Genomic DNA, 22,934 nt, shown 5'->3' on the forward strand with positions numbered 1-22,934 from the left:
AAAAAAAAGAAAGAAAAAGAAAATCCTAGAGACACCCTCCTTAAGGTGTTAGTCTTCCTATTTCTGACTATCCCGCTGTGTGTACTCTCCATATCCCCTTAAGAGAGTGACCAGGAATGTCTGATTTGCTCTTCATGAGGCTTTTGGACACATAATTAGTTCCCCTGTGGTAGACCTCTTTATCCGTCCCCTCCAAATAAATCATTCATGAGAACAAACATTAGACCAGAATGCCAACTCCACCTCTTTTCTTCCCACAAGAATCTTAGGATGTCAGTGGTAAAAGTGGACTTAAATGGCCCAGCAACTCACTGCCACCCCCACCCCCCTTTAGGCAGACATCCCCTCCACTTCCCTGGGCCAGCTCCACCAGCCTCTGGCTCACTGATGTTCCATAAAGGAGAACTGGTCGTTCTGAATGTCCAAGGAAAGGAGGCCTGGTGGCTCTTACTTGTGGCGTCTCTCACAGTAAAAAGTCACACTCTGGAACAGGAGACCGGGAACTTTACTGGTGAAAACGGAAGGAGGACCAATTTGACAGCGCTTCCCCGGCTCTCTTCCCCGTTCTGCCCTACCGCCTGCTAGTCCCGCTCCCTGTATGCCCAACAAAGACAAAAACAAAACAAAACAAAACAAAAACACAACTACAGCAACAACACACTCAGGGAAACAAAGCTTTCCTTTTAGGTCATCAAGACATTTTCCTCTTGAATCAAAAACCTCGCTTGCTCCTAGGTTTGGGCTTTGATTATCTGTGGCCCCCAGATGGTCTCAGATGGTGAGGGCCTTCAACGCACACAGGTTGATTTGAAATCCATGTTTAGGTCCCAGCATGTGGCAATGTGCTCCACTCGGATGACACTTTTCGCTTCTAAGAATAGCGCAGATGAAGTAATATTGCAACTGACGTTCCCGGGGATTTGATTGGGTAAGTGCATAAACCGTGGAGGGAGAAGGTGGGGGGGGTTCTCTGGACGGATCACATTAGTATTCCCGTCCTATCAATGTGCGGGGCAGCGCACCACGTCAGGCGGACAGATTGCCTGCGTCTGCCAGTCCCGCCACGGATCCATTTGGGATCCTCAAACAGATGAGCCCGTAGAGACGGGGGATCAAGGCAGCCTATTAGAGCCGATTGCCTGCCTCGGGGACTGCCAGCCTTCCAGGCCTGGCGACGGGGGAGGGAGGGGAAAGACGACGGAGCGCCGCTGCGGGAAGACTCTGAGGCGAGAGCTAGACTCATACCCGCCCCCCCACCAACTCCCACCTTACAGCGCAGGCTTTGAAAGCTGCTCCCCCATCTGAATGGAAACTCAGAACCGCCTGGCGGCGCGTTCCTTCTCGCCCAGCGCTGCAATCCATGCCGAGGGGAAGGTAGTGCGAGCCCGCGCCAGCGCCCAGCTCCCGGGACAGGGCCGGCAATGCTGCTGAGCAGAACTTGACCGAGCCCCTTCCTCGCTGCTCAGTGGAAGCGATGCTGCAGCGCACAGCCAGCGCTTCCCCGGCTCTCCTTCAAGCTGAAGGTTACCCACCCGCGCAGCCAGCCCCAACCCTGTGAGCGCCGCGCCTCGATTCCCGGCTCCGGCTGCTTGGCGGCGCGCAGGGCAACGACCGGGCCGCCCGCGCCGGGGCGCACTGCACCAGCGGCTTCGGCTTGGTGGATGTGTATGCATGAGTTCTGCACCGAATGGGCGCAAAAAGCGCCCCAGCCGGTCCACCCGCTCCTCGATCTTCCAGATCAGCAAGCCCCCGCTGCAGAGCGGGGATTGGGAGCGCAGGGGCAGCAACTCCGAGAGCGCCCACAAAACCCAACGAGCCCTGGACGACTGCAAGATGGTAGGTGAAAACTGCGCCTTTTTTTTTTTTTTTCCTTTTTGGAGAGGAGGTGGGGGCATCTTGTATGTTAGTCGTTTGCTTGACTGCCAGCCACTCCCCCACCCTCAGCTCCTCCATGCCGATCACGTGCACATGCACTATTTTTAAATCTGCAGTCCCCAGATTCGGGGTGACACCCGGGTCGTAATGTCCCCGCAAAGAAGTGCCACGGCAAGGGTCTTAGGGTCAGCGGCTGTAAGTCATGCCTCTACCCCCTCAGAGAAGGGTGGATGCAAAAGACACGGTGAAGTGGCTTGCTCACCAGGGAGGGAGGGGATGGGAAGGTGGGGGTGCTGCTTTGTGGGGAGACAGCAGCAAATAAACCCAAACAGAGCACACGGGGCGCTGCAGAGGGGACGAAGGTTCCAGCGCAGAGTCTGTGGCCGGTCTTCCCGTCAGGCTCCTGAGCCAGTCTCTGGTTCAGTGGCCTGGCAGGAGGTGAACGGTTTCCCTCTCGCAACCTATCTTTGGCCTTTATCCCCACGCAACTTAAAATCCTTATCTTAGCTGTAGTACAGGGGAGCATTATATGTGAGAGTTCCCAACAGCAAGCTCTAGTGACCTGGGAGTGGCATATGCTCTTGCTCTTCAGAAACTGAGTCTAAGGGAGGAGGGGGGATGGTAGAGAGGGAGGGAGTAGGTCTGGAAATAGAGCTTCCACCACCGGACTTCCCGATGAAAATAAACACTTGCCTTGGACAAGGAGAAACTTACCATCTTTGTGCCTTGATCTTTAAGCAGTCTGTAGGCACCTTAGCTGGAACTTGTGGAGTTGGCTGAGGGGTCACTGAAAACCCATGTTTGTATACACCCAGATAGGAAACGTTGGTGAAGGCAATTCAATTCTTTTTCAGCTTGTCCAAGAGTTCAACACGCAAGTGGCCCTGTACCGAGAGCTGGTCATTTCTATCGGGGACGTCTCCGTCAGTTGCCCCTCACTCCGGGAGGAAATGCACAAGACAAGAACCAAAGGCTGTGAAATGGCTCGTCAGGCACACCAAAAACTTGCTGCCATCTCGGGGTAGGAGATTCTTGGCATTATTTGGTCATTCATATACATGATGCATGGATGCTCACAGTTATTTATGGTGTTCAAGACCTCAGAAGTGATCTCTGCAAATATGGGGTCACCTGAGATCAGGATTCTTTTGAGAGCTATAGGCAAACTAGGTGCCAAATTACAATCTGAAGGTTGTGTGATTCTTGAATATACATATATTCAAGACTTGGGTCATTAAGTGATTGAAAAAAAAATTAACTTGCACTATGCTGTCCACATATCGGGACTCGGGGCTTCAGAATTTTTTTGCAGAATGTTTGGCCGTCAAAATGAAGTTAAGTCATCACCCCTCGAGATTATTTGTCATCAGCTGCTGAACATCTACTGCACGAAAGGCCAGTTCAGTAGAGAGAAAATCTTTGCTAAATCCTAGATTTACTAAACTATTTATACCATGAGATAAATTCCTTGATACCATTTAAAATAAAATCCCTAAAATAAAGTCTTGGATATAAATTACTCTCCTCAGTGTAGTGTATGAAAGGAAAGTTTTAACGGACGAAAATTTTGGTGAAGACTGTGGAGATTCACAAAGCCATCTAAATCTAGGCTGTTCATGTGCCCTTCCCCATTATTTTTATTTCTTTTTATCACCCTTATGGATCCCCGGTCCTATTTTAGGTGCTAATACAGTGAGCGAAACTTCACTTCTGAGACCTCATCTATTTCCTGATCTCTCCATATCAGGAAAGAAGTTAGTCATGGATTTTGTCAAGTTACTATACTCAAATAAGAACATAGAGCAAGGAAACACAGGAATCCTTATAGAAACACATTAAGTGTTTGATTCCGTCTGGATAAAGCCTTTCTCTGTTTATCTGTGTATGTCTGTATCATAATCAAAGCTCAAGTCTATTAGACTAACCTGATAATATTGCAGATTGACCATGTGTAGGAATTATATCTAATTTATTCACTTGAATCACTCTTTGCCATCTTTAATGCCAATAATATGTATAAAGCCGGTAATATGTATAATGCCGGTAATATGTACAGTGACTATTGGTATATATAGATTAGAAAGCCCTATGTTGCCTTTCTCAGTAACTGCATTTAACAAGTGGCATTTTATAACATGAGAAAAGATGCACTATCTAATGTCCTTGAAATGAGACGTAAAGTATATTACAAACCCATTTCATTTGGTGGAAATATTTAGAAGCCTCATCCTTTTCTATTTTAACTGTTACACTGTGCCTAACAGGATGTGAATCTGGCATTTCATCTAGAAGGTGGAAAGGGATTCAGTGTTTAAGGAATTGGGGGAAGAAATGCAGCCGTGATAAACCCCAGACAAGAAGGGAGGTAAAACAACTAGAAACACAAAGGAGAATATTGGTGGAATAAAAACTGGAGAGAAACAATGATTCAGAAGGGGAAACAGATTTACAACAGGAAATGTTATGCCCAGAGCAAAAGAATAGCATCTTTGTCAACTTGTGTCCAAGACCGTACGATGGGGTTATATTCAGGACTCCTCGAAGGTGAAACTCAAGTTGATGACATGTTCCAATCACAGAAGATAGGCTGGAGAAAGAAACAAGGAGTTCAGTTTAGTCTGTGCTGCTACACACATGAAATTCAGGTCCTTCCAAAGTTTCAGGAAAGGAGTCTGAAACTACTGGCTCAAAGTTGAGTTTTGAGGATTTGAGATGGATTTTATATACTCAGGGGTTGGCAGCGCCTTGCTACTTACTTTTATGTTACCCGAGAGTGGATTTTATTGGGAGCAGTTTTGTAAGACTTAGTGGGAAAATACGTTGTTCTTAGAGCCTTGCAAAGGTAAGGCCAACTCTATACAATGTTCTAGGATGGAACCTGAAACATTTCCTCCTTAAAATAATGAATACAATTTAACCTTCTTTCTAAAAAAATGACAGCATTATAACGAAGGAAATCCCTTTAGCTTCTTACCATGTGGGCTTCATTAATGAAGGATGTGATGATTTTCCTTGGTGGAATTCCATTCCTGACTGCTACTTATGTTGGCTCTCATGTCGAGTTTGATGTGAAAGCCGGTAGGGAGACTGTAGCATTCACCTTAAAATCTGAAGCAGGGTTAAGAAAAGCAAAGGCTCCTGGGGAATGTAGAGACAAAAACTGGATTTCTTGAGCACCCATCACTTGCCAGCACGATCCAGTTAATTCACAGAATAGTCCTCTGAGGGAAAGATGATTATTAGCCTTATTGTTACAAATGAGTCTCAAAAAGGTTAAGGAACTTGCCCAAAGTTACACAACTAAGAAGTGGAATGACTGTGATTTGGCCCCACGTTGCATACTTCTGAAATCCATGATCTTTTCTCTACATAATTCTGCCATTTAAAGAAGTATTATGTAAAAAGGAATGAAATATGAAAACATGCTAACATATGGATGAATCACAAGAAGAGTATGCTAAATCAAAGACACCAGTCACCAAATGCCACATATTATATGATTCCTTTTACATGAAATCCTCAGAAAAAGCACATCTATTCACATCAGAAAGTAGATTAGTGGTTGCCTAGATCTGGGAGTGGAAACAGGGAGTCCCTGCAAGTGAGCTTGAGGTAATTTTTTGGGGTGATGGAAGTGTTCCAAAATTGAACTGTGGTGATGATTGTACAACTATATAGCTACTAAAAATCACTGAATTGCACATTCAAAATGAGTGAAGTTTATTATGTGTAAAATATAGCTCAGTAAGTGTCTTGTAAAAAGGTATGATCACTATCACCATGAATAATAACACCTGGCCTTATTCTTTCCTACATACACAGCTTTTAGTGAAAGGGGTAGGAACTACAGGGATGGGGAAACAGAAAACTTGGCTCTCCATGCATTCATCAAGATGCGGCCCGATGCTATCACCTAAACTCCAATGCTTTGCTCTAAGTAGGAACATAGGTGGGGCAAAAGCAAGACCTGAAGGAGTAAATGAAATGACTTATTTCTTAACCAGTGCAGAACCACCACTCCTTTCCTGTTTATCACCTGGCTTTGGGGCCAGAGAAGGGAGACTAGGTTGAAGGTAGACAGGGTAAAAAAAGGATGAAGCAAGATAAACAAAAAAGAGGAGAAGAGCCAATGAGTTGGGATTAAGCCACAGATGCTTAGACCCCCTTCATCCCTAAATGACTCCCTCAAGGAATGGTGACCACAGACTGTTTCTCACTAGCTGGCCCTGGGTAAGAAGGCCATCATCACAGACGTCATCACGCCACCTTCTCAGACTGTGTCTAGACCAGCGAAGGTTGCAGTACCTCCTTCTCTTTCAAAGGCAACAGATGTCTTCTGGACAGAGCCAGCCAGGTGAATCCCCAGTCTCTTCTGCCTGGTTTGAGTGACCAGTTGCTGTCCCTTTACGGTGCTGATCCTCTCGTTGGTATTAAAGCTAAGAGAGGCCTCAGGGATCACTTGCTAGAATGGTCCCCAAACTTGTTTTAGCAGCAGAATCTTCCTTCCATCTTAATGTAGAAAGTCAGATTTAGAAGGCAGGTTGAAAGTAGCATTGCTGTGTCCTGCATGGTGTGTGTGTGTGTGTGTGTGTGTGTGTATGCACGCACACACATCAGGGGCAGGTGGCTACCAGGGCTGGTGACCTGGGACTTCCTTCCCAAAATGACTTCTGAGACACCTTTGAAGAATCCCTAGGGCTTCAGGGCACATAGTATACTGATATAGCACAATGTCCTTGTTTTGTATTTGAGGAGATTTAGATGATTTCAAGCAACTTTAGAGGTAACTTGGGCAAGTATATGTGAAGACTTAGCATTTAGGCAGACCTGGGCAGAGAACCATCTTCTGTGACCTTGATGGAACTACTTCACTGTCTGAATCTCAATTCCCTCCTCTGTCAACTCGTTGTCATGGTCCCCACGGGGTAGTTGTGAGGCCAAGTACATGACTCCCCACCTCTAGAGGATACTCTGCCAGTCCAAGGCCGCTCTAAGCCCGGAATCCATGCCAATCACTCCGTGGTCTGGCGCCAGTTCCACCAAACACACCGTGTCCTGAGAACCAAGAGAAAAGAGCACAGCGAGCCGGCTAGGACCGACCCAGAGGAGACAGTATCCTCCAGCAGACACCGGAGACGATGGTGTGGCTGGCGGGCTGGGCACTGGGATCCCGTTTCCTCCACAGCTGCTGGGCTGCTTTGTGCCGCCCCACATCTCTTTCACGCCTCTGCCTTCTGGCGGCGGCTGCTGACAGAGCGAACGGGAGGTTCAAGTACGCAGATGTGAGAGGCAGGATCGAGCGATGGGAAAGAGCTCTGACTCTAAATCAGATTAGACTGGGATAACATCCTGGCTTTACCACTTGCTGGGAATCCGTGTGTATTGAGATGCATACTGCTTCGCAGTCAGACTGCCTGTGTTCAAATCTCAGCCCTGCCTTTTTTACAAATAGCGTAACCTTGGATGAAGGTAGATACTGTCCCTCTCTGCCTCGGTTTTCTCATCAGAAAATGGGGTTAATAGCTAATGACACTGAAACATACAGTATTATAAGGACTAAGTGAACATATGTCAAGTGAACTCAGAAGACGGACTAGCACACGGTTACACTATTACGAAATTCAGATTAGTGTTCGTATTCATAAGACATGCAAAATTCAGGGTATCATGATACACCTATATGAAAAATAAATTTATCCATCCAATATTTTTCAAATAAATACCTTGGTTGAAATAAATGTTTATCTTAGTTCCTTATATTATGTTTGGAGGAATTTTCTAGGTTGAGGCTTCCCAGATGGTTATTAAAAGGCGTTTTTTTTTTTGTTGTTTTTTGTTTTTTTTTTTTTGAGAGAGAGAGCCTGAGTAAGGGGAAGGGGCAGATGGAAAGAGAATCTCAAGCAGGCTTCACGCCCAATGCAGAGTCCAACGTGGGGCTCGATCTCACAACCGTGAGATCATGACCTGAGCCAAAACCAAGAGTCGGATGCCCAACTGACTTAAGCCACCCAGGTGCCCTAAGGCTTCTTCATTAATACCTTAAAAGCAATATGGATATGCAAGGGTTCAAAAGTAGATTAGGAAGATTTTCTTTGTATAAATCAAACTCTATTCCTAATAAATTATGTCATACTTATAAAATCTTTTCGCCTAGCTCTGGTACAGGCTGTGTGACATTGGACAAAAAGTCTGTTAAATTCTCTGTACACCTCAACGAAAGTGCTGAACTGAATGACCTGAGTCTTCTGGCTTCATCATTCCAGTGTTCCAGGTTAATTCAGGGGGAATCATACAGACTTTGGCTACAGAACTAAACTATAAAAAATAAAATAAGCATCATGCATGAAGTTTGATGATTGAATTCCAGAGATATATTTGTTGAGATGTGAACACACTATGATCACAAGAAGAACCTTAATTTCCTAATGGATTCTGGGAATAATATAATGAATATTGTAGAGATTCATACCCAGAGATTTCAGATTTTTCCCTCCAGCAATTAGTTTCCTGACCAATCATGCCTAGTTTACTCTTCTTTTCTGCTTCCATCTGTCTCCTCCTGGTTTTTCTTTTTTTTTTTTTTTTTTGGACTGTTTTAGTTTTGTTTGACTCCTATTTGACTTTTCTGCCCCATTTTTCCCAGGCCCACTTTTAGTTGGTTCTTATTTGTTCCTTATTCTGTTTGCTAGGGAGTCAGGAGAGCAGGGAGAGGGAGAACTCAGATTCGCAGCTCACTCGGTAACGCTTTAGTACAAGAGGCCTGGTTGGCAAGCCTGCCAAGCCACCCACTCTGTCCTGTATGTTCCCTTTCTATTACAGGTGTTTTTGCTTTAAAAATGTTAACTCTCACTGGTCAGATAATGAAAGGGGAGAGATAGATGCTAGCCATCAAAGGGAAGGACAGGAGAACAATTCTATATTAGCGTGCTAAGGGCTGCAGTCATAAAGTACCACACAGTGGGTGGCTTAAACATCACAAAGTTCTTGTTTCACTGTAGGAGGCTACACATCCAAGATCAAGGTGTGGGGAGGGTTGGTTCCTTCTGAGGGTGGGGAGGAAGAATCTGCTCCTCTCTTCTAGCTTCTGGTGGGTTTGCTGACAATTCTGGTTGTTCCTTGACTTGCTGAAGCGTCTCTCTCTTACATCCTTCTCCCTTTGTATGTGTGTGGGTCCAAATTTTGTCTTTTTATAAGGAAACCAGTTATATTGGATTAGGGGGCCTAACCTATTCCAGTATGGCCTCATACTAATGGAACTAATTACATCTGCAACAGTGTATTTCCAAATAAGATCTCATACTGAGGTAATAAGAGTTAGGACTTCAACATATGAATTTGGGGCTGAGGAGACATAATTCAACCCAGAGCAAATTCCTTTGGCCCATCTGTAGGAGAATGAACACTCTGGGTTGTTGGGCCCAGTGGGAATGGAGGTAGAGCTCAGCCTAGCACTTTGTACATTCTCTCAACACTTCCACACAAAGACTTCCCAGTGCCCAGTGCTTTATCATTTGCAAGACTTAAATATTTAACTCATATTACGGGTGGAGTTTGTGCCCAAGGACTAGATTGTTTTCTGTATGAAATGAATGTGATCACAAAGGTACTGAATCCCCAATGTGGTCAGCCCTTGGCTCTAATCAATTTAACTACCAGTGTGTAAACACGGAACATAAAGGTGGAACAAAAATCCAGCTATACGAGAGAATATTTGGCTGGGGGGCGGGGGGAGAGGAGAGGCACATGACAGTCCGCATACACAGTGCTCACTTTCTCTCGTCCGCTCGGCTAGAACTGGGGTAGGTGCTGGTGGTCTTTCAGCGGTACTAATACTGTTGCTCAAGAACCATAAGCAACTGACACAGTACTGGCTCAGACCAAATTAAAGAACTCAGTGCTATCATTAGCCACAAAATGACGGGTGATATGGAATCTAGACAAGGGCTCTCCAGTTGCCTATTGAAGTTAGCCTTTTTATGCTTTGAACAGATCTAATGACCTTCACCTTGTGAGAGCCCTCTTAACAAATGCTCCAGTCAGAGAGAAAATTAAACTAAAATGAACTTTAGGAAAATTTATTGTCACTTGATTATTGAGATGGTGAAGTACAAGAGAGCAAGGCTGTGTTTCATTTATGCTTGCACCCTGAGTGGCAAGTCAGTGAGGATATGTCCATTTTGTTCGTTCATTAACCTTACTTGGGATTGTAAAACCTATTCTGACAAAGGCTTCAGTAAGAACTGATCGGTTAGATTAGCTCACATTTTATTACTTATCTATTACTTTCGACCATTATTTCTTTCTGATTTGTAACTGTAAAACCAGTATGTCGTTTTTAAACAATAGAAGACTTAAAAAGCACACCTAAGGAGCGCCTGGATGGCTCAGTCAGTTGAGCATCTGCCTTGGGCTCAGGCCCTGATCTCAGGGTCCTGGGATGGAGCCCTGCATCGGGCACCCTGCTCAGCGGGGAGTCTGCTTCTCCCTCTGTCTCTCCCTCTGCCCCTCCCCCCCTGTACTCTCTTGCGCGCGCTCTCTTCTCTCTTTCTCTCTCAAATAAATAAATGAAATCTTAAAAAAAAAACAAAAAAAGACACACCTAAGAGCGATTTCTGAGGCATAGGTGTTCATTATTACAGGGGATCAGCAGGCAGGGTGTATTTTAAGATTACTTAAATTATGTTTCAAGTTATTTGATAAAATATCACCCTAATATCTATCTGCTCAGTGGATATTGAATAAATAATGATTTTCCATTAGGATCACTTTTAAAAGGAATTTTTTAAGTTTTCAGCCCTTGAAAGTTTAATTCTGTCTCTTCTAAAAGGATATCTACATAAAGCACAGCTCAAGAGCAGTAACTATATTATTTCCTCTGCTCTACAAGACATGACTTTAAAAAAAGCAGTCCTGTCAGCAGTCCAAATTCCAAATTCCAGACTAGAGGAAAGGATAAAGGGGGAAAAGGCCACACTTCCTAGCTCGGTCAGCTCTTTTTAAGTAAACCCAAACAAAACTTCTTCCAGAACTGCATCAGGAGGTCACACCTAACTACAGAGGAGACTGGGAAGCATATTCTTCTCTGATTGACACCTTAACTAGAAAGGAAAGGGAGAGAATGGATACTGGCCAGCAACTCACTCTCTCAGCCACGGCACCCAATCTGTATTCCTGGGCTCTCCTCTTACCATCTGACTTGTAAACTCTTTACTTACTCAAACTGATTGACTTCTTATTCTCTAAAAGTATATAAAGGATGGTCCCATCCTATTAGTCTACATCTGTGGGTTCTCTCTATAAAAGCCTACCCTCAGTCATTATTTTTTTTTAAAGATCTTATTTATTTATTCGACAAAGAGAGAGAGACAGGAAGCATAAGCAGGGGGAGTGTGAGAGGGAGGAGTAGGCTCCCAGCTGAGCAGGGAGCCTGACACGGGGCTCAATCCCAAGACCTCGGGATCATGACCTTAGCCGAAGGCAGACACTTTACCGACTGAGCCACCCAGGTGCCCCAACCCTTCAGCCATTAAAAGAGATCATTTACTCTTCTGAATGTCAAGGGCTTATGTGTAGTCTCCTCATAGCCCACCATACTCCTCACACGGAAATCCAAAAGAGAAGAGTCCCAAGGAGATTAACAAGTCTCTGCCACTTTTAAATGGACCTATGGAAAAGATAAGGGGTGCAGGAACCACTTGGGAGGGCAGGAAGTTAGGCAAGGTACCTTTGAAAGGGGTTGATTATAATCTCCAGACCAGGAGGTGAAATGGAATAGGGCCTGCAGGGAATATAAGCAGTGGCAGTCCAGAAATCAATTCGGAAATATCTCCTTGAGATTCAGCGAGACTCTTTCGGGAATAATTTTAAAACTTCCTTTAATAAACCAAAGAATTTCATCAAGGACTTAAAATCTGATGAGCTATTAAGAATAAAAGGTAGAGAGGCAGTGCTTTCTGGATATAAGGATAAGCTACAAGGCGACCTATAATCAAGATTACAGTAAGGCCATTAAGAAAAATTGAACTGGAAACTCATCTAAATTATGTTAGATACAGCAGTTAGGTCCTAAAATGCACTTAACCCACTGTTTCCTAAATTATAAACCTATGCAACATAGGACAGCGTATTCTATGGGGAAATATATGCTTTTTTGCAACTCTGGAAGTTTCCTCCCTGTCTGGGAAACTATTTATAGAGCACCCACCATATGCCACGTGCTTTTCTAGGTGCTGGAAATATAGCAGCTCTGAACAAAATAAAGAAGATTCCTGCATTCTTAGTGAGGATGATCAAGAAGTGCTATGGGTCTGAATGTTTATGTTCTTGCACAATTCCTATGTTGAAAACCTAACACCCAAAGTTATAGTATTGGTAGGTGGGGCCTTCAGGTAAAGCTCACGCCACGAGGGGGAAGCCTTCATAAATAGGATTAGGGCACTTATAAAAGGGGCTCCAAAGAGATCCCCCACTCCTTCCACCATGTGAGGGCATAGCAAGAAAGCACCAGCTATGGACCACGAAGAAAGTCCTCACCAAACATGACCATGTGGTGCGTCGGTCTTGGACCGCCCAGCTTCCAGACCGATGAGCAATACATTTCTGTTGTTGCAAGCCATCCAGTCAGTCCATGGTGTTTTGTTATAGAAGCCTTAATTCACTGAGTGAAAACTAACAGGCAAAAGAGAGTGCAGGGCGCCTGGGTGGCTCAGTTGGTTAAGCGACTGCCTTCGGCTCAGGTCATGATCCCAGGGTCCTGGGATCGAGTCCCGCATCGGGCTCCTGGCTCGGCGGGAAGCCTGCTTCTCCCTCTCCCACTCCCCCTGCTTGTGTTCCTGCTCTCGCTGTCTCTGTCTCTGTCAAATAAATAAATTAAAAAAAAATCTTTAAAAAAAAAAAAAAGAGAGTGCAATTCAGAGAGTGATAAATGCAGTGAAGAAAACAGAATATGATTTAAAGAATGATGGATGACTGTGGGGAGTTATTTTCAGATGGGGTTTTCAGAGAGCCCCCCCCCCCCCCGCCAGAAGGTGACATTCTAACCTAGTATCTGACCTTAAGAAGGGGTCAGGCAGGTGATGATCTGTGAAAAAAGCACTTCGGCCAGAGGGAAGAGCAAATGTAAAAGTCCAAACATAGACTGACCTAGTCATGTCTAAGGAAAAAAAAAACTAGATTATCAGTTTGGAATTGTCTTCGGCTGCAAGTAACATAGATAGGATTTCAGTGACTTAAACACGGAAGAGTTTATTTTCTCACGTCATTAAAAATTCAAGGGTAGGGGGATAGTAAGCACTGGTTCATGATTCAAAGGTATGAGGTACGAGATGTGAGAGGTCCCAAGGTCCCAAGACTGCTGCTCCAGCTGTAGAAATTGTGTCTATGTTCCCAGCAGGGAGTAAAAGACAAGGACATAAGATAAATGCATCCCTTTCCGAAGGACTTCCCAGAAGCCTCACACAGAACTACGAACAGGTCATTGGCCAGGACCAAGTCATGTGGATCTCCCGATCACAAGTTTCATGATCTGACTCACATATATCCCTCACCATACTAACTGTCCAGTGAGGACAAAATCTCCCAAACTGTAAATCAAAGTAATGCTTCCTAAGGCCCAGGATGGGATCTTTAGCAAGACTGGGGATGGGTAGGGAGCTTGGACGTGAGACCTGGGGAAAGGGCTGCTACAGTGGGGAAAAAGAAGTGGGAGGTGATCCCTCAACATCTACCTGCTCCTTTCTGCCCATTTTCTTCTTCGTTTGTTTGTTCATTCATTTATCCACGAAATACTGAACACCTTACTCTGGACCAGGCACAGTGCTAGGTTCTGGAAATGTAAAGATAAAAGCAACACCACTCTGCTTTTGTGGAGCTTGGGGGCTAGCATCTGTGTAGAGACACATTCACTGCAGAACGGGGTCATGGGTGATGCTATAGAAATAAGCAGGCGATACAGGACAGACATAAAGGAGGCAGCAATCAGCTCTGCTCAAGTGACTGTAGCCAGGAAACAAGACTTCAAAAAGGGGATGGTGGCGCTTGGACCAAACTTTGAAGAACAAGTGGCAATGTCCTTTCTCTTTGTGTGGCCGCAGGCTTCCTGCCATGAGTGAACATTTCTGTCTTGAACCATGGGAAAGGAGAAATAGCAGTCAATGTGCTGAGAACCAGCTATGTGCTGGACCCTTTCATGAATACATGAGTTCATCTGAAATAGTATATCTACTTAGTCCAGAGAGAGGTTTTCAAGTCTGGTATTTTGGCTAAGAAATGCATCTACCTCAAAGTAGCAGAGATCAGACTACAGGGGTCCAATCACAGAGCCAACTATGTAGGTAGGTGGGAGCTGGGGTTACCTCAGTAGTTGGATCACGTGAGGACTATGGTCTTTGGGATTCTTTGTTTTCATTTTTCAGATTTTTTAAAAGATTTATTTGAGAGAGGGAGAGAGAGCATGTGAGCATGCATATGGCAGGGAGGGGCAGAGGGAGAGAGAGAGTCTCAAGCAGATTCCATGCTGAATGCAGAGCCCGATGTGGGGTTCAATCCCACGATCCCGAACGGAAACCAAGAGTCAGATGCTTAACCGACTGCGCCACCCAGGCAACCCCGGTCTTTGGGATTCTTTGCACTTTTCCCTCATGCCTCCACTATAGTGGTCCCATCCAGAGCCAGTGAGGCTTCAGGACTCCCGCTTGAATCCAGATGAGGCATACCTGGAGGCTTTCCAGAGCACCCAGAATGATAGAGATTTTTCTAATTTTCATTTTGTAGTAAATTTAGGTGAGAAAGTTGAGATATTTGGTTAATTGGTGGGGCTGGGGTTTGAACACTGGTCTCTGTAGTAGCAGAGTCTTTATTCTTGATGCTATGCCAGGCTATTCCTCAGACAGCTCCTTTCTTCCTTGGAATGGCCCCAAAATTGGCCTACCTGCTTTCCTTCCCTTTCTCTGCCACTAAATACTATTTCTGCTCAAAGCCTCTCGCCTCCCCTGGACACACTTCAGGACAAGGACTTCTTCAGCTGGCACACAACTGATTTGAAGGCTTTTAAAGTTTACTCAGCTAGTGAGAAGAGAAAACAAGCAGGAAGGGGAAAAAAAACACAATTATGGTCTTTCTGAAGCTGCCAGTAGAGTGTGAATGGACCTCGGCTCTGCATTCTGGAAGCCTCAGCACTTCTCTCTGAGCCCCAACTATTTCAGACTTTCTTCCTCCACGTTAGGTCTACTCAATTCCTTCCATCCTTTGGCACCTTCTTTCCTGCTTGCCCATGCAAGTCCTAAAAATGAGCATGTGCCATCAGACTTTAGGCTGAATTCGGGGTTTCAGGAAGCAATGTGCTTCTTCCCAGCAACGGACACGTGAGCAGGAGTGGGACACCCCGTGACCACAGTGACACTGGCCGTCTAAGGCATCAATGAGTACAGGGGTAAAGAGAGAAACGGAAGTGAATGCTACCAAGTGTGCAGGGACTCAAAGGACAGAAAACTTCCCACTGAGGTGATGGGTACACCCAAGAAAGTAACATTCAAGCTGGAGAAAAATATGGGAAGAACTCATAGGAATACGAATGGGAAGAGATCATCAGACCAGTCTCAAAACACCACTTCTTAAAATAACCCAATCCTTGGTCAATGAACCCACAAGAGCCCCTGTTTGCCAAGAAAATGAAGTTTAAAATCACCATAGTTATGATCTACCTTGCCCACCTCAACAGAGTTCCAGTTTTAAGCCAGCATGACAGCTTGTTAGAGCTTCAGGCTCTGAATCTTGGACTCTTTTATTCCCTTAGTGGGTCTAATTTGGAAGCATTTCAATTTGATTTGGAATTCCTATTTCCATTCTTGCCATCTACTTACCGAGCTAAGGAATTAAGTGAAGCTGATTTTTTCTCCCTTTCTCAGATATCAACAAATCATTTCTGATTTTTCATTTTTCATCCTACCAATTTCATCACTGTGGAAATTCCTATTTATTTTAGATGAATAAACCACTCCCCCTTCACCCACATGGACATATTTCTGATGCCGGTTTCTGATGTGTCTACTTATTGGGTAGAAGTAGAGTTTCTAAAATCGTTGCTGGTATATAGTAAGCACTTCATGCTTCTTGAATTCTGTATCTCAAACATTTTGGGTTTTATGTCATTATTTTTGTTCAAATGTGTTTTTTTTCCCTATAGTATCCCATGTCTGTACTTATTCTACTATAATAAGCAGCAGGTGGAGTAAGAAATGAATAATGGGAAAGCTAGTCAAGGATAAATCTTAATCTTAAGACTATTATTCTTACTAGCACTTTATTAACTTTCATAAAAATCTATTCATTTTGATTTTATAATAATCCTTATCTGGGTCCTACTTAAAAACAGTGGCTGGTATACAAAGACCTTCCCTATGAGGACCACTACAGAATTTTTCACCCCCAAATGAACTAGATAAGGCAAATATAAAGCATCAGAATCTTATGGTTGTGATTTGGAATGTGTGGTTTAAGTATAATTGTCCCCTCCACGGAACAGAGAAATATCCTACTTAGAGGTGAGTGGAAGATACCTTCTAAAGTGGGTGTGTTAGCGTTCTTCAGAGAAGGAGAACCAATAGGATATGTGGGGTGTGTGTGTGTGTGTGTGTGTGTGTGTAAAATGGGGAACTGGCTCACCTAGTTTTGGATGCTGAGCAATCCCACAGTTTGCTCTCTGCAAGCTGGAGACTCAAGAAAGCAGGTGGTATAGTTCAGTCAGTGTCCAAAGGCCTGAGAACCAGGGGAGTCAGTGGTTTAAGTCACAGTCCAAGGGCAAGAGAGGACTGATGTCCCAGCTCCGTAGCCAGGCAGAGAGAACTCAACCTCCCTTAACTTTTTGTTTTATTCAGGCCCTCAGTGGATTGGACAAGGCCCACACATATTAGGGAGAGCCATCTGCTTTACTCAGTCTACCAATTAAAACACTAATCTCGGGGCGCCTGGGTGGCTCAGTTGGTTAAGCGACTGCCTTCGGCTCAGGTCATGATCCTGGAGTCCCGGGATCGAGTCCCGCGTCGGGCTCCCTGCTCAGCGGGGAACCTGCTTCTCCCTCTGACCCTCCCCCATCTCGTGCTCTCTCTCTCTCTGTCTCATTCTCTCTCTCAAATAAATAAATAAAATCTTTAAAAAAAATAAATAAACACTAATCTCTTCCAGAAACACCCACACAGACATACACAGAAATAATATTTAACCAAGTATCTGGGCATCCTATGGCTCCATCAAATTGACACATAAAATGAACCATCACACTGGGTCCATTCCCTTGATCCCCACAGATGGCTAAAAGCCCCATAACCCATAACTCTTAGAGCAGAGCTGTGGGGAGATCACCTGTGGACACTGGAGAGGCCTTCTCTACATGCACAGTGGAGGAGAGACTGGAGGAAGCCCCTACCAGTCAGCATACGGTCAGGAATGAGGACATCGTTCACCCCTCACCAGGGAGTAACTACAGGGCAAACAGTAGGTTCTGAAGGAGATGGCTGGATCTTCCCAACTGGGGGACTCCCATGAACATCTTTCACCAAGAAGTCATGTTTTCTTACTATCTGGATTTTGAGCTCAAATGGCTGCATCTGTTTTAGTACTGTACCATCAATGAATAATGAGGAAACTGCTCAGATTACTTTAGGCCACAGCATGCACCATAATGCAAAATCACTCGGCAAATGTTCTCTCCATAAAACAAGCCTTATCAACCATTTTTATATTCATAGATTCAATCTTCTGTTTTCTGAGGATGAAATATGTTTTAAGTTACCAAGTCTGTTCAGACTCAGAGTGCCTTTAAATTATGCTCTGACTTTCAGTATTGGGTTATCTCACGGGCACCAATGTAGACCTGACGTGAAAATGTGAAATGATTTCGGGTATCTATTTAGGTGTCATCTTTGCAAAAGAAAGATCATCACGGTCATTCTGGGACTGTCTTTTCTTCCCACTTCAGCATTATAAAGGCATTCCCCAAGTTCAGACAAGGAAATTCTGTGGAACAGGAAGAGGAAAGATACAGGAAAGGGGAACGATTTATCTGGAAAAGAGGAAAGAAAGAAAGTGGGGAAGAAAGAATGAATTTGTTCTTTGGGAATGGGCTGGTTAAGGAGCTGGTATGGCCAAGAGATCAAAGGAATGAAGTGAAGAGAAAATAAAGGGAAATAGACAGTCATGGGGTTAGCGGTCAGAGGAAGTTCAAGCTTTCCAAACCCAGGCCCACCACAGGCCCAAAAGACAATGTGAAGAAGTGAAGTGAGCCAGGCGCAGTGGTGTGGGAGAGAGCATGCGCCTGCGTGTCTGAAGCAGGCAGTTGCTACCCAGGTTTCATTGATTGCTGGTTCCCATGTGGAGAGGTGGGCCGAATGTGCCATATTTGTGGCTTTTTTGTTTAAGAGAATCCATGAATTCATGCTTGTGTGTCAAATAACCCGATTTTAAAATGTTGGCCAAGAGAAAAACGCTACAGACTACAAGTGGCCCTCAGCCATTAGTGTCTACCTCTGTTAATTATCACCTGCTTCTTGCTCGGAGTATTTGCAGACTATCAGATGTGAACAGTAAGAAACACCAGGAGGTCTTCTCATTTTGGTTGGCATTAGTAACTCTGACCTGTATTACCTTCTCAGTTTTTTTGCTGCTTTCAGAATGGCACCTTGGGGATCTAAAACTTGTCAGTATCTGTCACCTCGTTAAAAAAATAACCAAATACAGGGGCACCTGGGTGGCTCAGTCGTTAAGCGTTTGCCTTCGGCTCAGATCATGATCCCAGGGTCCAGGGATCGAGCCCCGCATCGGGCTCTCTGCCCTGCAGGAAGCCTTCTTCTCCCTCTCACACTCCCCCTTGTTTGTGCTCCCTCTCTCGCTGTGTCTCTCTCTGTCAAATAAATAAATAAAATCTTTTTAAAAAATAAAAATAAAAAATAACCAAATACAGAAATACATATGCATATTTTTAGCCTTGAATTATTAGGTAAATAAGGCCAAATACTTAATTAGCCTTAGGAACATGTTAAACATTTCTGGAATTGAACCTAAGGAGAGAAAATAGAATATTTGTGTATTTGCCCTGAAGTCAAATTCCTTGAAAGACCCTTTCTCCTTTGATAAGAGGACAATTATTTAAATTATCATACAGCTGACACATTACTTTCTCATATCAAACAGGAGCCATTGATCTTATTATGATCAAGATCAAGACAAATAGCCTGTCAGATATGTAACAGAGTCTGAGGTCCACGTGAATGCTGAATAGGGAGCAATTTTTCTAAATAAATGAAATACTGAGGGGAGGGGCAAGAGTCAACCTGATTTCCTGTTATTTTTATCATTTGGCAGCTGACAGGATTTCACCGAAAGAAGGTACTCTATACAAAGTACTGACAAATGCCCATTCACCCAAGAGTCATGACCATTTCTAAATAGCTATTTCTGAATTCCCAGCAAAAGGTATTCATTCCATGACCTGTTTTTTCTGCTTACAAGTGTGGAACCTACATCAAAGCTTTCCTTTCGATCCTCAATGTGTCCCTATCGAAGACTTAGTGTAGCCCAGTGGATTATCTATTCATCTCTTGCCCTTCCCCCTACTTATCACACCCCACTCCCTCAATAACCCACAGATCTTCCTCAGCCTACAATAGGGTTACGTCCTGATAAAGCCACTGTAAATCGAAAATATTCTAGGAAGAAAATGCATTTAATCCACCTAAGCTACTGAACATCATAGCTTAGCCTGGCCTCCCTTCAAGGTGCTTGAAACACTCACATTGGGCCATCGGTGGGTAAGATCATCGAACACCAAGCCTGTTTTATATTCAAGTGGTGAATAGCTCACGTCATGTACTGACCACTAACCTGACAGTGAGACCCAGAGTGGTTACCAGCGTATGGCGTGTGGGCCCTCACGCCCGCGCGGCCAACTGCGAGCCAAGGCTCCCTGTCAGTGCCCAGCGTCCCGAGAACGCACCGTACTGTACCTTGCTAGTCTGGGAAAAGGGCAAAATTTAGAACTGAAAATAGTTTCTCCTCAATGTGTCTTGCTTTCTCACCATCGTCAAGTTTAAAAATCCTAAATCAGACCATCCTGAGACCAGGACCATCGGCACGCAGGTAAAGGAAGGTGACGGTACAGTGGATCGGGGCTTGAAAGGCACAGGGGGCCCCAGCGGAGGGACGGAAGTTTGGAGGAGAAACTTAAGCATTTTGCAGAGAAGCTGGGTCAAACGGCTGACCTGTAAGTTCAAGAAAACGCTAAGAGGCTGGGATTCTAGGGCAATTTAACTTTTTCTTGATAGTTTGTTCTAGTTATAGATTCAGGGTCTATATCTATGATTCAACATCAACATTTGAAACATCAATGTTTTATTGCTGATACCATTATACCTTCGGGGATTTTGAGGTCAGTAAGGTCCCCAGTTTCTGAGCTTTCAAAGTGCTTTAGAATTTTTTATTATTATTATACTAAGGCCCACAGAGATAGCCCACAGGAGCCCACTGATGTGTCTGTCATCGCAGGTCCCATGCTCTTCCAGCCCTGCTCCCTCTGTCCTACTTCAGCCTCTGCCCTCTGCCCCCAAAGCCCCTTAACATCCTGAGGTTTTGTGCCCCTCAACTCTCCCTAGCCCAGGCCCTGAGATGGAATCTGCGGTTTTGAACTGAAAGCTGAATCACTAAATGCTAGAGCTCTGCAGTCCAATTAACGTTGCTTCCCGAAGCTTCTTCAGGTAAACGGAGGACATGGCAGTCTTTCTAATTTGCAGCCTCTGCCCTCGAGGAGTGGTAGGTAAGCTCCACTTTGCTCAGCCTCAGGGTACAATTTCCAGCTCGCTGTAGCCAGGAAGGGACAATGGTAGTGATGGACAGTTCTAGTGCAATTGGCAACTCTCTGGGACAGCTGGGGACTGAGGCTGCAGAGGATCAGGCTAGCTAACTGTGGCAGTGAGCAACAAAAGACATTGTTTAGACACCTACCAATATTTTACAGAAACCACCCCAGGGCTCTTGGCGATGCCTGGGGGAGGCTGGCGGCCACCAAGCAGGTGGGGGCCAAAAGCTGTGGAGATCCGAGGGCTAATGCGAAGGGGTCTTGTAACTGTGGGGGCAGATGGTGGCCGCCCTCAAGCTGCAGCTCCTCACTGCCCTACTGCCCTTCCACTGCACCAGCCCTAAAGCAAACATTGAAAGCTCTCGAAAAACTTGGTTACAAGAATATGCATTCCTCTTCCCACTTTGAAGACCAAAGACCCATGAAAATTAACTATGAAGTCACCCAAGTAATATACTCGGGTGCTGGTAGCTCCAGAAAGAATAACTGTAAGATGTTTTTAGTTCCACTGTTAATTTGCACAAGTGAGTGCCAGGAGGATCACCTCTCTGTGAGCTCATGGTTCCAGCATCTGCGCGGCATCAGCAGTGGTCCTAACCCTGCTGCACATTCTAGTTCTTGGACGAGTTTTTTTAAGACATTCTTATCAGGGCTCCATTCCTAGATCCATTAAATCAGAATGCCCGGGGTGAGGCCCAGACACGGTATTTATTTAAAAAACAAAAACAAAACCTCTACAAGTATTTTGCAAACCTACAGCCGGGTTTGAAAACCACTGAGAAGTTGAAAGGAAAGAGGATGGGACTGATAATCAAAGGACCCTATTTCGAGTTATGGCCATACTTTCAACTGGGTTATTTCATTCAATCCCGTTGATTACGCTGGGCTGTAGATACCATTCCTACATTTCCTTGAGCTGCACAAATGTGTGTGCACATTATAGCATGACTTGTAACAGAAAAAAAAAAAAAAAAAAAAAAAACGGGAAATGATCTAAATATCCAATAGAGGATTGATTAATACAGCCAGGTGCTAAGATACTGTGCAGACATTTAAAATGACATTAAGTGGCGGCACCTGGGTGGCTCAGTCGTTAAGCATCTGCCTTTGGCTCAGGTCGTGATCCCAGGCTCCTGGGATCGAGCCCCCTATCAGGCTCCCTGCTTGGCGGGAAGCCTGCTTCTCCCTCTCCCACTCCCCCTGCTTGTGTTCCCTCTCTCGCTCTCTCTCTCTGTCAAATAAATAGATAAAATCTTTAAAAATAAATAAATAAAATAAAATGACATTAAGTGAAAAAAAGCATATTATAAAAACAGTTTCACATAACAACCCCATTTTTGAACCAAAATGAAAATTATATAACTAGATATAATTGCAAGGATATACACCCAGATTTTTACTTTCTAGATAAATGACTTCCACCTTCTTTTTACACATCTGTATTTTCTAAATATTCTGTATTAAATGTTAAGGAGCAAAATCTACTCACACTGTCAAGCCTTGAATATCAGTCTTGAATATAAGTGGAGAAAATATGAAAAATAATTATTTATTTATATAGGTAAAGTTCTAGTTCTTGTATTTATAACGCAGGTAGATGCAAAAACCTGATGCTCTGCTTCTCCTCTAAGTTACTTATAAAAAAGGTATTAGTCTTAAACTTGTTCATCTTCCTTATTAGGAACTAAAGATCCAGAGGCAAAAAAAAAAAAAAAAAAATGAGACAAATGAATTGTCCTACAGTATTTGTTCTGGGTACTGGTGGGTCTGCCCCCATTTGCTTAGAGAGAATAATTAGACAGGAAGCTAGAGTGAGAAAGTCAGGAGGCCAGAGAGCCAGGGGAGAAGGCTTTTGATCTCTTTTCTAGAACATTCTGTCACATTTTTTGCCTGGTATGTTGGTGGTTATGACGATAAAATGAGAACATCAGTGAAAGGACTGAGCACACCTTTAGACACACCAATGCTCAACAAAGTCCCATTCATTCATGCATGTTTCTGTGAAGGTAATAACTTAGCTTCTTACCCAAGGTGTGATCTCAGAGTGTTCCCATCTCCTTCATGTCTGTTTCCATCCCTAAAAAAGTAGGAAAATAATATCACCCATCCTCCCTGGTTGCTCTGAGACTCAAATGAGGTGATGTAGGTAAAGCACTAAGCAAAACACTGAACACATAATAAGCACTCAATACATACCAGTTACTATTAATATTAC

At 44.2% G+C, this 22,934-nt stretch overlaps 1 protein-coding gene and 1 long non-coding RNA gene across 5 annotated transcripts in view; one reads left to right on the forward strand and one right to left on the reverse strand.

Moving 5' to 3' along the window:
* Nucleotides 1–971: 971 nt before the first annotated feature.
* RGS7BP (regulator of G protein signaling 7 binding protein) overlaps nucleotides 972–22,934 on the forward strand; it is a 101,758-nt gene continuing 79,795 nt past the window's right edge. Inside the window, exons 1-2 of one of the 4 annotated variants that reach the window (XM_045895423.3) lie at nucleotides 972–1,836; nucleotides 2,730–2,896. In XM_045895423.3, the coding sequence (XP_045751379.1) occupies nucleotides 1,672–1,836; nucleotides 2,730–2,896 (332 nt within the window). In that variant the 5' untranslated portion in view covers nucleotides 972–1,671. The remainder of the gene's footprint in view (nucleotides 1,837–2,729; nucleotides 2,897–22,934) is intronic. The other 3 variants (XM_064596165.1, XM_045895418.3, XM_045895411.3) reach the window with 3 other exon arrangements.
* LOC123858368 (uncharacterized) lies at nucleotides 4,303–5,377 on the reverse strand. Its single transcript, XR_006794149.1, has 2 exons — nucleotides 4,850–5,377; nucleotides 4,303–4,462 (listed from the first exon to the last, which is right to left on the reverse strand). It is a non-coding gene; the product is annotated as an uncharacterized LOC123858368 (long non-coding RNA).

This window comes from Mirounga angustirostris, unplaced genomic scaffold (assembly GCF_029215605.1).
Source record: "Mirounga angustirostris isolate CCGP_5_RB_7025 unplaced genomic scaffold, mMirAng1.0.hap1 SCAF_7, whole genome shotgun sequence".
In the NCBI taxonomy this organism is placed as follows: Eukaryota; Metazoa; Chordata; class Mammalia; order Carnivora; family Phocidae; genus Mirounga; species Mirounga angustirostris.